General features: G+C 53.1%; 1 protein-coding gene across 3 annotated transcripts in view; it reads right to left on the reverse strand.

Moving 5' to 3' along the window:
- The window catches only part of ARAP1 (ArfGAP with RhoGAP domain, ankyrin repeat and PH domain 1), an 83,114-nt gene that overhangs the window by 63,870 nt on the left and 3,217 nt on the right, over positions 1–16,027 (reverse strand). For all 3 annotated transcript variants that reach the window (XM_026658356.2, XM_026658357.2, XM_026658355.2), the window contains exon 3: positions 1,982–2,149. In XM_026658356.2, coding sequence (XP_026514141.1) covers positions 1,982–2,149 — 168 coding nt within the window. The remainder of the gene's footprint in view (positions 1–1,981; positions 2,150–16,027) is intronic.

Consider the following 16,027-nt stretch of genomic DNA (forward strand, 5'->3'; position numbering starts at 1 on the left):
CACACACACACACACACACACACACACACACACACACACACACACACAAAACTTCCTCCTCCTCAGGAAAACTCCAGAGTCCCAAGACACACACCCCAGCTTAGTTACTAGGGCCTGGTCTACACTAAAACATTATATCAGCTTAACTACGTTGCTCAAGGCTGTGAAAAACCTACACCCCTGAGCGGTGTAGCTGACCTAAGTCCCTGTATAGACAGCCATAGGTTGATGGAAAAATTCTTCTGTCACCTAGCTACTGCCTCTCGGGGAGGTGGATTACCTACACCCGTCAGCAGCGCAGCTGTGGCTAGCAGCTGCAGCATTTCAAGTGTAGATAAGCCCTCAGCCAAGCAAACACAACAGAAAGTCTGCCAATGTCCTGTGACTGCAGTCCTATGTTAACAAGCCACTTCACCTTGAATTGCTTTTCACCTTGAATGGTCCCTTAGAACAGGGGCTCTCAACCTTCCCAGATGATTGTACCCCTTTCAGGAGTCTGATTTGTCCTGCGTACCCGCAAGTTTCACCTCATTTAAAAACTACTTGCTTACAAAATCAGACATCAAAATACGAAGTGTCACAGCACACTAGTACTGCACAATTGCTTATTTTCTCATTTTTGCCATATAATTATAGAATAAATCAATTGGAATATAAATACTGTACTTACATTTCAGTGTATAGTCTATAGAGCAGTATAAACAAGTCATTGTAGTGACTTCACTAGTGCTTTTTTCTGTAGCCTGTTGTAATACTAGGCAAATATCTAGATGAGTTGATGTACCCCCTGGAAGACCTCTGCGTACCCCCAGGGGTATGCGTACCCTGGTTGAGAACCACTGCCTTAGCATATGTGTTAACTCCTTATGTTAAGCAACCTGTTCCACCTTGTACGGAGCTGTGACACTCCGAGTTCCCTTCCCAGACCTGAAGAAGAGCTCTGTGTAGGTCAAAAGCTCGTCCCTCTCACCAAGACAAGTTGGTCCAATAAAAGACATCACCTCACCCACCTTGTCTTGCTAAAATCCCAGGACCGACACAGCTACAACAACACTGCAAACAACAAAAAACCCTCCCTCCCATGGAGAGCTCTCTCCCGTCAGCACAGAGCGGCTACACGAACCGTCAGCGGCCTAGGTACAGCTTCTCCGCTAGTACAGACATGCCCTAAGTTAGGAGCATGGGCCCTTTAAGACTAGCCTAGAGGCTGCTCCCCTCCCCGGGGTGACCAGCTGACTTACAGGAGCAGTGCGATTTCCCGGCTTCCCATTAATAAGCCAACCCAGGCATCGCTGTTGGGTAACAGGGAGGAAGTGCCATCCGCCAGCCATTCGTAAAAGCTCAGCAGTCTCTGACGCCTGGCGTTCAATAGGGAAATACCACATCTCCACAGCAGAGATTCAGTCAAAGCCCTCAACGGAGCGAGGAGGAAATGGATAAAGCAGAACAACTGTAGCCCAGGGCATAGGCTTTGTCCAAACAAGCAACTTGCCAGGAGTCTCAGGGCTGCACTTCAGTTTGTCTCTGGGCACAGGCTGCAGCTGCCTTCCTCTTTAACGCTGCCACCTGCAGACTGCAGACCCCTCCATCTTGAAGAAGGGCTCATACATCAAGGTGGGGCGTGGCATGCTGGGACCCGTAGTCTCCGGGTGCTGCTGCCCTTCAGAGTGACAGACAAGGGCGGCCGGAGGCTGCGTGTGACCCTGCGGGCTGCTCTTGGCCTGACGGCTCCCCGAGCCTAACGCAATCGATAGGACTAAAGGGAGGTCATGCGGGGGTGCAGTGATGAAATCAATAGCTAAACAGGAAGATTTCTCTCATTCAGCCCACAAAATGTGGGGAGACGGCTCGGGGGATGGGGGAACCTTCCTCTCTAGGCATTGACAGGCCAAGTTGGGGGGGGACCCAGTTCACACCGACATCACCGGTCCCCTGCTCCAGAGTCAGTCTCCTAGGCTGCGCCCTTCGGAGCGTTACTCACCCTTGGGGCGGGTTCTTGTCCAGCCACCCGGCTTTGATGATGGGCAAGAGCTGGGTGGGGGCGTCCAACCCCTCTGTGCTGCCGCTGTGCATGCTGGAGCTGCGGGAGGAGACGGTGCCGCTGGACTGCAGGGTGCTCAAGCCATAGTCATTCCAACAGCTGCTGTCGCTGAGGGCAGGAGCAAAGGGGGAGATGCGGTTAGGAGCGGCCCATTAACCAGGAGGCTAACAGATCAGAAGGTCTGCACTCCGCTGGTCAAAAGGGTCCCCAGCTGTGACTTGCCCACCACCCTCCGCTCTCCGGGTTTGCCTATCTCCTCTCCATACCTGTAGCCCCAGGATCAGTGTCTGAGATAGAGAAGAACCTTCCTTCCCCTTAATGGGCAGGGCTGGCTAAAGCCAGGTGCAAGCAGAGCACTTCACACTCTTGCCCCAGCAATCACCCCTCATCCAAAATGCAAAAAAGCCTGTTTGTCACGCACAGACTTTGCCCGCATTCCTTGTCCTTGGGATAATGAATTACCCTGAGCCCAGGGTCTGGTTTAAAGCAGCAGTGCTGGCTGGGGGGCAGGGATAGGACTTAGTGTGTGTGCAGGAGTTGTACAATGACCCACGCAGTGGGGGCCCTGATCCCGAATGGGGTCTCTGTATACTACTGCGACGTAAATCTGAAACAAGAGTCACCAGGCTCCCCCTCCTGGATAAGCCAAGCCCAAGGAACAGCAGCCACAGGGAGGGTAAGTAATGCGAGATGGGGCTGGTTGGGCACAACGCTTTCCAAGGAGAACTGGGGCTGGTTGGGCACCAAAGGATCTCTCAGCGGAGAAGTCTCTGGGGCATGGCTCCTCCTTTCCAGTAGCGGGTGCAGCAAAGGGGTCAGCTTGGGGCCAGGGGCGAGTGAGCCCGGACACACGTGGGATCAAGCAGGGGCCAAATCCATCCCTGATGTAACTCTGTGACTTCATTGGCTGGAGCGGGTACAAAGAGCCAGGCCCGCTCTCTAAGGCGAGGACAGGCGCACAGGGAGGATTTGCAAAGAACATCTGGGAGCCATTCAGAGCCACCACAACAGACCTCACGGAGAGGGAAGGAAGGAGAGAGACAGAGCCCAGCCCTGTGGGTTCGTCTGGAGTTTGCGGTGGAGACCACAAACCTCATCTCCCTTCCACCCTGCCACAGCCCATCTCCCTGAGGTCCCTCTCCAGGACTAGAGCAAACAGGCTGCTCACCTCCCCCCGCCCAGGTCGCTCCCCCAGAGTGGCTGAGGCAGCTTCTGGTCTTCTGCTGGAATCTAACCATGTGCTCCACTACAGCCGAGGCACATCACCTCCACTTGGGGTCTGTAGTTGGGGTCACAGGTGCCGATTTCGTCCCCCACTCTGCCCCAGGCCCTGCCCTCACTCCACACCTTCCCCCAAGGCCCCACCCTGCTTTTCCCGCCCCTGCCCTGCCTCTTCTTGCCCCATTCCGCCCCCTCCCCTGAGTGCCTCCCGCCCTCACTCCTCCCCCCCGCACCTCCTGCACGCTGCTAAACAGCTGATCCACGGCAAGTGGGAGGCACTGGGAGGGAGGGGAAGGTGCTGATTGGCGGAGCTGCCGGCAGGCGGGAGGCGCTGGGGGGGAGGGAGAGGAGCTGATAGGGGGGCTGCCGGTGGGTGCAGAGCACCCACCATTTTTTTCCCATGGGTTCTCCAGCCCCGGAGCAACCACGGAGTCCACACCTATGGTTGGGGCTGATGATTAATTACCAGGAGAGGGGTCTGCAAATCAAAGTGACAGCAGCCTGTCACCCGAGACAAGCACAAAACCAGCCTATTTCTCCCCTCTCTCCGCCCGAGACTTTGATAGAAAAATGGCAATCGCTTACAGCTCTATGGGCCTTCCCGGCTCTCCAAAGCCCCCCACCCCGAGCAGTGTTCCTGACAGCCCAGTAAGGGAGCTGAGCCACGACGTCCACTAAGGACCAGGCACTTTCCGGTCGACCTTAAATGGAAGAGGCTCAGAATTCCTTGCGCCGGACCCTGAAATGCTCTGCTTATCCATAGGACACAGGCAGTGGTAGGGGAAAAAAATCACTCCCTGCCCCCAAAGGGCCCTCGCACTGCCCAGAAGGGGTCCGTGCTCTCCCGGGACCATACAGGTCTTGATCCGTTGCTGAGGCTGCCGACGAGGGGACGGCCGCTGCGGTGGGTTTGGAAGTTCCTGCCCTAGAGGCAGGGCCGGATGAAGGTTCTGAGGGACCTAAGGCTAATGGGAGGGAAAGGCCAAAGTACGAACGACATACTGCAACCAAAATGATGAAGTCATCAAACATTTCTCTACATACACTGGGCGGTGCCGGGCTCAGGCGATCAGCCCAGGGCAGCACGGGGCTCAGATGGTCAGCCCCAACCCCAATCCCAGGCAGCGCAGGGCTTGGGCAGTCAGCCCAGGGTGGCATGGGGCTCAGGTGGACAGCTCCAGTGCCAGGCGCCGTGGGGCTCAGCAGTCAGTCCGGGGCACGAGGCTCAGGTGAGCAGCAAAGCCAAGTGGCTTGGGACAGCCCCATGCAGGGTGTGGGATGTCTCAGGTGAGCAGCAACACCAGGCGGCTCAGGACAGCCCCGCACGGCGTCCTGCTTGCACTTGGAGGGAGGGATAGCTCAGTGATTTGAGCATTGACCTGCTACACCCAGGGTTGTGAGTTCAATCCTTGAGGGGGCCGCTTAAGGATCTGGGGCAAAAAATCTATCTGGGGATTGGTCCTGCTTTGAGCAGGGAGTTGGACTAGATGACCTCCTTGGTCTTTTCTAACCCTGATATTCTATGATACTTAGGAGGAAGGCAGCCTAAGAGAAGGACAGCATAGCATCCCTCCTGCTACCTCTTTCTCAGAAGTATCTGTTGAAGAATTGAGGGGGGTGCATGTCTGTATAAGGGTGAACACTGCAACAGTCCCCATCCTGCTCACCTCTTTCCACCTTGTGCTTCTACCCTGAGCTCCCCACATGCACACTGCAAAGCCAAACCCTGCAGGTGTTTCCCCCAAGCTATGGCCTCTACGCCACATAGCCTGTCTGGCTCAGACTGCAGTCTGGGAGGCAGCCAGCTTTTATTATGTAAAAGAAAACCACTCAGGTGTAAAATCCACTGAAGAAGAGGAAGTAGGAGTGGGGAAATAACATTGGGTGGCATTGTATTTTAGGCTGTCTTGCTCTGAAAGCTGCCTCCCGGTGTTGCACTGGCTGAGAACAATGACTTACTGTTTTGACATTGAACCCAAATATTAGTTGTGGGATGATACCCAGTTTGTGTAGTTAATCGCTCTGCCACAATTTGAATAATAGAATAGAATCGTAGGACTGGAAGGGACCTCGAGAAGTCATCTAGTCCTGTCCCCTGCACTCATGGCAGGACTAAGTATTGTCTATTCTAGAATGTGTGATCAGCAGCTCTGACATGAGGTTTTTAAAGCACCAGCCCCCTACAGTTTGCATTTGTTTGTTTTAAGCTTTCTGTAAGAAAAAGGTAACAGCTAGAAGTGACAATGATTTAGTTGTTGTTGGTCCTGCTTTGAGCAGGGGGTTGGACTAGATACCTCCTGAGGTCTCTTCCAACCCTGATATTCTATGATTCTATGACACAGAACTTTAGATGGCTGCCCAGTCATAATATTTAGCACTTCTGTACTATGTTAGCTCTTCAAAATCATTGTACAAACATTAGACAAACTTAATCTAAAGCCTTTCAGCTTTTGAATGACTAGGAGTTGACAAAACAGAGCTATTCCCTGTTGTGTTCTCTGCCCCCCTGAACAAATAGACTTCACTGAAAATCAGCATCTTAAAAGAACGTTTCAGGATCTTTCAAAAGAACAGTCCAACCAAGGCTGCTGTAGTGACACCCTTGTTACATCAGGTCTGGTGTTTGTTTAAGGCTGGTGTAGAACGTAGGGAGAGCTTCCTGTTTTGTTTGCATGTGTAAATCAAGCAGACCTTGCTTATTTTTTCCCCTTAAAGTGCTCAGAGTTTAGGGGAGGAAAGTGAATGAGATTCTGCTTATACCACATGTGAAAAAGCAGAAGGGACCAAAATCTACTCTTGTGCAAAAATCTCTTCTCCCTGAAGTCAATAAGGTTACACAGTTGTGACTGTCAGCAGGAATTGGCCTGTGATCTCATTCCCGTCTCGAATCACATTCCAGGCTTACCCAACGTATTCCACTCTGGAAAGAAGTTAGTTTGAGTTGGGGCAGAAAAATGAGGACTCACTTTAGGATGATTTAGCTTTAAGTTTTTGGAACGAAACTCAAAAGAAAATCAAATGTGAGGTACTTTTATGATGGATTGAACTGCTAGAGAACCAGCAAATGGACAGAACCTGCCTTTTGCCTATTCAGCCAGTCTTTCTATCTTAGCCTGCTACAATGTGGATTGCTCCCCATCCTGTAAGAAAACCCTCTATTGCGGATCTAACAATACTGCCTCTTCCCCCTGCCACCCCCTTGCCCTGCCCCCACACAGGCACTCACCAGTTGTCCAGAAACTGGACCCAGCACACACAGAAGATGACGGTGATAGGCACTAGGACCCAGGAGGCAGCGTCCTGGAGCTGCCTGCCAGCCTCAGCCGAGGAGAGGGGCAGAGGGAGCCTCTTCCCTCCCTGACAGCTAAGCAGAGCTCCGGAGAAATTGGGTTGGGGGTGCTGGGGGGGGGCACGGCAATGCCTGCCCGAACGACACCCACGGCTGGCACGGGTTCCCGTGGTAACCGGATTTTTAGTGTCCGGTCACCAGTGTTAACCGGATCCCTGGCAGTGTGTTCCTGCAGTGCGGGGAGACCGGCTGGCTGCGGGCTGAGCTCCTTCCAAGCCATGGGGGGGCTGCTTTGCCTTTCCTGCTGGCAGGAGCGCCCCAGCAGGGCTGCGTGAGCAAGCTCCCCGCCTCGTCGGGCCCCGGCGCCCCCTGCCTGGCCAGGAGGGCCTTAAAAAATAGGAGGACCTAAGGCTATAGCCTTATTAGCCTAATGGTTCCAGCCAGCTTCCCGCAGGCCTGGATCACCCAACAGCCCTTGAGCACTGTCTGGGCATGGGCCTGAATCAGTGAGCTGGCCACAAACATCTCCTTCACCCACTGCCAATCTGCCACTGGCGTGTGGGCGACTGCCCCTCGGCAATGGCTTCTGTGCTGATAGAACTAGAGAGCAGCTAGGCTCCTGCAGGCTGCAGCGCCCCCCCCCCCATGTGTGTCCCCCCAACTGCAATGGCACAGGGCGGGCTGGGTGCATTCACACATGCAGGCAGAGAGCTTTAAAGCTGCGTAATCTAGTTTGGCAAGTTCAGTGAAACGCACTGACTGGAGAATACGGATCCTTCCAAGACTCAAGCTCCAGTCAACAACACACCCCAAACAGCTAGCGCGGAGGGGGTCAGATGCCTCCCACAAACACAGCAACTTGCCTCCCTCCTCCTTCCCCCACACCCTCGAGTGTCACACACACCACTGAGTTCCAGAGACGCGTACACCCAGAGCCCAGCATCACAACTAGCTACTGGGGGCCTGATCCAAAGTCCTGGGAAGTCAAGGGACAGATTCCCACTGACTTCAGTGGGGCTTTGCATCACGCCCTCTCCCTTTAATGGACCAGCCCAGCAACCTGAATCCGGACTTCTAAATCCAGATCCAAACCGCGCAGCTCGGGCTCAAGTCTAGACAGATGTGGGACACACGGACAGACACCCCAACGGGTTTTACTCTGGGGAATTATTTCCTTCTCTGTAGATGCTTAGCCAAAGTGACACAAAGTATCTATAATTACAGAGAACACCCAGAAATTGTTTCACCGCTAAATGAATCCGGCAAATAAATGAATTGGTCTTTCATTATGTGAAATTGCTCTCAGTTGCTCATTAAGACCACAAATTACTTGGGTGATGGGAAATTATTTTACTGCTCTTAGTGATTCCCCCTGCTCACTGCATATAACTAAGCAATCTTCTCCTTTGGCTGTGGTTTTCAGTGTGCGGATTGGAGAGCGGCAGTGTGGCCTGGGGGCAGGACAGCTGAGTTCTATTCCCGTCACTGGCCAGCGGCGTGGCCTAAAACAAGCCACATTGCTCCTCTGCAAAGCACTTGGGGACAGAGCAGGGGATTGAACCTAGGTCTCTGGCGAGCACCCTAACCACTGAGCCCACACTCCCACTAAGGAAAGGGACGGAGTTAGACAACAGACACTGATTGTTTACCGGGGTCCATTTGCCTGGCACAATGTGGACACTCAGCGTAGGATGGCTGCCCCCACCGATCCGGCATTAGCATTCAGGCCCATACAGATACACGACGCTTTCTCCCCATGCAGGCCTCCTGTGAGCCCCATTCACTCGGGAGCAGGTTAGCAGCACGCAAACAAGAGCGCTTTCCATGGCGGAGATGGCTTTTTTGCAGTATTGACCCAGGTCTAGTAAGACTTCGGGGGCCAACACAGAAGCCAGTGTGTCCTAGGGCTTGTCTACACAGGGAAACTCAGGCCTGGTCTACACAACAAAGTCAGATCGACGCAAGGCACCTTATGTCGGCCTAGTTGTGTGTGTCTACACTTCAATTAGTATCCCACTGACATAAGCGCCCTGTTACACTGCCATAGTAACACCACCTCGCTGAGCAGCGTACAGTCCCAGTTGATGCACTTAGCTCAACGCAGTGCGTGCGTAGCTACTGCATCCCTTAAGTTGACCCTAACTGTCCTCCAGCAGCTGTCCCACAATGCCCAGCGCTGACCGCTCTGGTCACCATTGTGAACTCCGCTGCCCAGGGGTCACGGAAACCGGAAGCTCTCCTCCCTTTTAAAGCCCCGCACATTTTTGAAATTCCTTTTCCTGGTGGCCCGGTTTGGCGAGCACACCGAGCAGTTCTCCGCTGTTGAGTGAGCTGCAGACGCGCTCCTGCTGGGAGTGGACAGGAGATACTGGATCTCCTGGGCCTGTGTGGAGAAGAGGCTGTGCAGGCACAGCTGCGAACCAGCCATAGAAACGTCGACATCTATGGGCAGATTGCTCGGGGGAGGCAGGAGAAGGGGTGGAACAGGGCCCAGCTGCAGTGCCCCGTGAAAGCCAAGGAGCTGCGGCAGGCAGACCAGAAGGCCAAGGAGGCCAACAATCGATCGGGTGCTGAGGCGCAGACCTGCCATGTTTACATCTCCAAGGAACCCAAGCCAGAGGCCCGTGCCATGAACGTGCCCATGCAAGGAGGAGGAAGTGGTGGGCGAGGAAGGGGAAGAGGAGTATGGGGAACAGGCGACTGCGGGATCCAGCCACACAGAGAGCCAGGGCCTGGTTTTGACTCCACCGCAGTCCAGCCAGTCCCCCCAGTCGAGCACAGGCGAGCCCAACACAGGGGTACGTGTGTAGATAAATTTTCAATTACAGGGAGAGCCCCTCCCCCCAAAAGCAGCAGGACACATCTTCTGACTTATTAATTTACTTGTGCTAGGAGAGGTAGTGATACTACCAAGAGAGGAAGAGCTGCTATCTGCTTTTCATTCCCCTCTGGATGGGGGTGGGGTGGGGGCATGCAGAGCCTTTTCTTTATGTGCACAGGGATCTCCCTTGAATCCTCTTGAGAGAGCTCAATGAAACGTCCATGGAGGTACTTTGCAATCCTCTCCTGAAGGTTTCTAGGGAGGGCTGCCTTATTTCTTCCTCCACGGTAGGACACTTTCCCACGAGGCCCAGCGATAACTTCAGCAGGCACCATTGGTGTGCACAGGCTAGCAGCACACGGGCCCGGGTGGCTTTGGGGCGGCAGCATCATAGAGTCATAGACTTTAAGATCAGAAGGGACCACTATGATCATCTAGTCTGACCTCCTGCACAACGCAGGCCACAGAATCTCACCCACCCACTCCTGTAACAAACCCCTGACCTATGTCTGAGTTATTGATATCCTCAAATCATGGTTTAAAGACTTCAAGGTGCAGAGAATCCTCCAGCAAGTGACCCGTGCCCCACGCTGCAGAAGAAGGCGAAAACCCCCCAGGGCCTCTGCCAATCTGCCCTGGAGGAAAATTCCTTCCCGACCCCAAATATGGCGATCAGCTAAACCCTGAGCATGTGGGCAAGTCTCACCAGCCAGACACCCAGGAAAGAATCAGCTGTGCTCTCTCTGCCTTTGTGGCCTTCAGGAGTGAGATAACAGCTGAAACCACCAATGCCTGAGGGAAACGGTGCCAGTATTCAGTGCTATTTCCCAATACCGCTGCAATCATGCAACTGAGCAACTCCTCATTTCCCCAGCTCCTGGTGGGCCGTACTCACCAGGGCTCGTGCTGTGACTGGAAATCCCAAGCAGAAGTGAGACTGTACTGCTTAAAGCTTTAGGGGAGTGTTTCATTTTCTGTAGTGATCACGCTGGCAATGCTACCTCTGTGTGTTTTCTCTTCAGCTGCTGCCATTGCGGCCTTCAAGGTCTGCCCCTCCACACCCGTGGAACGCCCTAGCCAGATGAGGAGGAGAAAGAAGAGGACTCGGGATGACATGTTCAGTGAGACCCTACCAGCCAGCGCTGCATCGGACCGCGAGCACAGGGCCTGGAGGATGAACACGGCGGACAACCTGGAGAAGCGGAGAGTGCAGAGGAGAAAGGCCCGGGAGTCCCAGCAGGAAATGGAGAGTGGGAGGCACCAAGACACAATGGGGCTTCTCAGGCAGCACACACAGATGCTGCAGACCCTGCTGGACCTGCAGGTTCCACAGTCCCAGACTCACCTCCCTTTGCAACCTGTTGAGAACTCACTATCGGGACCTCCCTGTGCCCTCCCTCCACATTCACACGGCGTCAGGGGTCGGCGCACTACCGGCCATCCAACATCTTGACAGACGAAAGGAAACACGACGAAGCCAGTCCGTCAATGGCGCGTGACGGTGGTGTGGGAGAAGAGCCCAATGCACGAGCGGCAAACCTTCCCACGGCGGCTACAGCTGCACTCGTCGGATGGAGCTTGGAGCACACTCTGCTTCCTGATGGCTCTCCGCGACGACTGCACCAGCCTTGATGCGGCTTCTCCCGATGGAGCGGCGGTGGGCAGGGCTCTCCCAGTTGTCAGGGGGATGCTGAATTTCTTGAGACCTTGCCTGACCTTGTTGCTGTACCAGAGCTTTGGCCTTCCTCTGCGTCGCAGGCAGATCTTGAGTTGGCCATACAGCAGTGCCTTCAGAAGACCATCTAGAGGCTTGTAGGGACCCATTCCACGCGTCCCAGCCAGCGAAGCCTGCGAGCGCCCAGCGTAGTCTGCACAGACTGTAGGCTGGTTCTCTCTAGGATCTCATTATTGATGATCCGTTGGTCCCAAGTGACTCCAAGGATTTTTCTGAGATTGGAAGCTGTTCAATCTCCACTCCTGTGACCCAGCTTTCACAGCCGTAAGGGAGGGGACCGAGGCCAAAAGCCTGATATTCAGGGCCAGCAGCTTGTTGTTCCAGACACGTGAGGTAAGTTTGCCAAAGGTGACAGAGGCTTTGCAGATTCTGGCATCAAGTTCTCTATCCAGGCTAAGTGAGCTGGTTAGAGTTGAGCCAAGATAGCAGAAGCGATCCACGTTATCCAGAGCTTCATTACCGACGTAGATTTTAGGTGGGATGTTGGTGCCCTGTGACACGACAACTGGTTTCTTGATACTGATTACCAGGCCGAACTTGATACATGCCTCAGAGAACTTATTCATCATGATCTGCAATTCATCAGGTGAGTTAGAGACGAATGCAGCATCATCTGCGAAGAGCAGATCCCGAATAGCGACTTGGGTGACTTGCCTTCTGCTCTGGAATTGTCTGATGTTGAACAAGCTGCCGTCCATCCTCGATTCAATTAGTACGCCAGACTGATCGTTTCCAAAAGCATACTTAAGAAGAAGAGAGAAGATGCCAAAGCCGGTTGGCGCTAAGACGCAGCCTTGCTTCATGCCAGTATCAATGCTAAACTCAGACGATGGTTCATTTTCATACTGGATAGTTGCCTTCATTCCCTCCTGGAACTCCTTACATAGGGAAAGCAGTTTTTGTGAACAGCCAATTTTCGACAGGATGTTGTATAGACCATTCCTGCTAACCGTGTCGAAGGTCTTTTGTAGGTCAATGAATGCTACGTAGAGAGGTGCCTGTTGTTCATGGCTTTTTTCTTGCAACAAGCACATTGTGAAGGACGTGGGGGGGGGGGGGACATTAAAGACAATCACAGCTTCACATACACTGAGCTGTGAAGGCCATGGTTTCCCCTTCATAAGTTCTGTTCTCTTGTTTTATTAAGTTTTATTAAGTTTTTAATGTATTTGTTTTAAAATTGCACTTTTTTGGGCACTGATTTTGTTACAGAATAAAATTCTATTATTTGGAACATAATTCATCTTTACTAGTCCGCTGCTGAGTGCTCCGCAGTTCTGAAAGCAACCAGTTACCTGTTACTGCACAGTATGACACAACTCACAGGATCATTCACAAACAAAATTAACAGGTGCGCTGACAATGTTATATTCCTACATATACAGCAATCACTGTACGATTCCTACCAGGCCACAAAAAGGGCAGGGCCAGGCAGAACACACGACTACAACACACACTGCTCTGGCTCACTGTTAAAGAGGTCTTTCAAAGCCTCCCTGAGCCATATAGCTCCGCATTGAGCACTTCTAATAGCCCTTGTATCTAACTCTTCAAAGTCAACAGACAGCTGCTCCACCTCTGCCCTCTACCCTGATGGAAACTTTTCCCGCTTTGCTTCACAGATATTATGCAGGACACAGCAGGCAGCTAGAACCATTGGGATCTTTTTCTCGCTGAGGTCCAATCTTGTGATTAAACAATGCCAGCAACCCTTCAAACCACCAAAAGCACATTCGACTGTCATTCTGCACCTGTTGAGCCGGTAGCTGAATCATTCCTTGGTGCTGTCAAGGTACAGCTCCATGAGCCAAAACAGGAAAGGGTAGGCTGGGTCCCCCAGGATCACCATTGACTTTTCAACATTCCCAGTGGTAATCCACCGGATGGGACAGAAAGCCCCTGCTTGTAGCTTTCTGAACAGGCCTGTGTTCTTCAAAATGCGAGCGTCATACACCTTCCCTGATCGTCCAACACGGACATCCCTGGTGATCTACCAGCGCTTGCATAATCACGGAAAAGTAGCCCTTTCTGTTCATCTACTCAGTGGCAAGGTGGTCAAGTCCCATAATAGGCATATGCGTGCCCTCTATCACTCCACCACAGTTCGGGATCCTTAGGTGCAAGGCCATCCACTATGTCCTGCACATTGTCCAGAGTCAAGAGTCCCGCGTGGCAGGAGGCATATAATGGCCCTGCACACTTGCCTGACAACGGTCCCTACGGTGGATTTCCCAACTCCAAATTGATTCCTGACTGACCAGTAGCAATCTGGTATTGCAAGTTCCCACAGTGCAATCACCACTCGCTTCTCCGCTGTCAATGCAGCTCTTATTTTGGTGCCCCTGTGCTGGCAGGCTGGGGCAAGTTTAGCACAGAGATCCAGGAATGTAGCTTTGCGCATCTGAAAGTTCAGCAATCACTGCTTGTCATCCCAAACCTGCATTACAATGAGATCCCACCAGGCAGGGCCTGTTTCCCAGACCCAGAAGCAGCACTCCACCACCTGCAGCTGCTCCAGCAATGCCCCCAACAACCTTGAATTGATTCTCGTTATGTGCCACAGCCGTCTGCCGTCCAAGAAATCGTCATGTTCCCCACTCGTTTGGTTCTTCTTGCAGCTCTATACACACTCCAGGATCGTGCGCCCTGTGCTTGCAATGCTCATGGCAATAATGCAGAGCTGTGCAGGCTCCTTACTTCTGTCAGAAATGGCAGACAGCAAGGAGGGCCGTGCGGGTTTGTGGGGTTTTGCAGAAAGGTGCAAAAATTATGGGATACAGACAGGGCTGGCTCTAGGTTTTTTGCCGCCCCAAGCAAAAAAAATTCCCCCCCCCCTCCTTTTTTTTGGCTTGTACACATGTTTGCATATTGGGGCAATAATCGCAGCATATAATCACACATCAGCATGTTTAGTTGACTCTGTGGCTGCAAATTTCAGAGCAGAAAGTCCAAGGAAAATCTTTAGCTCCTCTTTGAGCTGAAATAAAACAGCGCAATTAGTCAAACGGATCCTGGGAGATGCATGCAGGCTGATACGAACATCTAGGTAAATCAAAACTGTTAAAACTCAGTGATCTTTCACTTGTTAAAGAACATGTGTCGCTTACTCTGAAGGGGAAAAAAAGGAAAAAGGCTCATCAAAAATTAAATTGCGCCAGGAAAAAAAAAATCCAACTCCCCCAAGGAACAGGAAGTGAGATTCTTTATTACTGTACGTTGATCTGTCAATGCCACTCATGGAAAGTCTGAGCAATCACGCTGCAGCAAGCATATGATGGTTACAGAGATCTAACCGATGTTGAAATTAGTCAAGTTGAAAAGTTCAGCAGCGAGTGACTGCAGGGACCGCTGCCGCCACACCTCTTTCTGCTGTTAGCATGGGAGAGGAGTCCAGGCTTGGAAACAAGGCTGAGATTGACCATGTGCCAAGAAGGAGAGTTGAGCAGGGAAAACCCACAGTAACGTTCAACCTTAAACTGCAAAGGAAAAAGGGAGGGGGGGGGAGAAGAGGAAGGCGACGGGGTAGCTGACTGTGCTGCTGAGCTGGGAGTGTGTGTGTGGGGGGGGGGGGGGGGCCTTTGCCCGGGGCGCCCCCCCCAGAGCCCTGGAGAGCCCAGTCCTATCCTGTGTCCTTTGTCCGGGTGATGGGAATATCAGGGAGGCAAAGACCTGTCCAAAAAGGCTCTGCAGAGAAGCGGAGCAGCAGCTAGGCCCACCGGGGAAAGCTCTGGGGGAAGCGGAGAGAAGCAAGGGCAGCCAGCAGCAGCCTGGCTCCATGGAAGGGAGCGCATCAGCTGGGGAAGAGGAGAGCGGGGGTGAGGAAAGCGCCGCGCTCCCTTTGCAAGCTCCCTGCGGTTTCAGCTCCTCCTTGTGCTTCAGTTTGCCCGGGGCGCGGGGGCCCGGAGCAGCCTCCTCCTGCAGCCGGGTGGTGAAGAGCCAGTGGGAGATTAACGAGGCACATCCGAGTCCGAGGCAGGAGGAGGCGACGTTGCCTGGCCGCTGCCTGGCACTTACTGTCCCCAGGCTGGAGCGCAGCCCTGGAGCCCGCAGCAGCTGGTCTTGGAGGAGCCGGACCTGGTAATTGAAGTGTCCGGCCGGTGGATCCGAGCCCACAAGTCGGTGCTGGTGGCCAAGAGCGACTATTTCCCACGTGCTCGTCCCCGGACATCCTGCGGGTGAAGGGGGTGAGCCTCGGGGCGCTGCGCCTGCTCATCGACACGGCCGGCATGGGCGACGTCCGCCACGACAACCTGGCCGAGGTGGTGAGCGGCGCCCGCGTGCTGTAGATGCCCTGCGCCTTGCACTGCGCGGCTGAGGCCATGCGGGCCCGGCTGCACCTCCACAACTGCTACCAGCTGCTGTGCCGCCCCTGGGAATGTGCCGCCCCAAGCAGGTGCTTGTTTTGCTGGTGCCTGGATACGGATACCATTATGGGTTGGAGACAGTTGCAAACTGGGAACTTGACCCCATGCTCCCAGTCACCGCTGTGCGACTCATTTCAGTCCCATCAGGCATTGCCAAAACTTCCCAAAAGACAGAGCGCTGGATGGTGGCAAGTTGCACAGTGGGATACAAGCACTCAGAGCAAGTACATACTCCAGCGAAACAAGGAGCCAAGTAGGCACACTCACAAACAATGTACTGACTGCAGTGGCTGTCTGCTGACGGAACTGGAGTCAACGTACGTTTGTAGTGTAGATGTGGCCTCAGGAAAGTTCATTCAAATTAACCAAAGGTGTGAATTTAAAGCAGATTGGTTAAACAGCATTAAATCCTTGTGCGGGTGCTCTTACTCTGAATTAAAGTGACTTTAATTCGGTTTAGTTGAATTCACTTCCAAAGTGAATTAAATGGAACCAAATTAAAGAGAACAGGAGAGCTAACAAGTTCGGTAGCAAGGACAAGCAAGCTGTTTTGGTC

The sequence above is a fragment of the Terrapene carolina genome, unplaced genomic scaffold (genome assembly GCF_002925995.2).
Source record: "Terrapene carolina triunguis isolate 2854851 unplaced genomic scaffold, T_m_triunguis-2.0 Scaffold430, whole genome shotgun sequence".
Taxonomy (NCBI): Eukaryota; Metazoa; Chordata; order Testudines; family Emydidae; genus Terrapene; species Terrapene triunguis.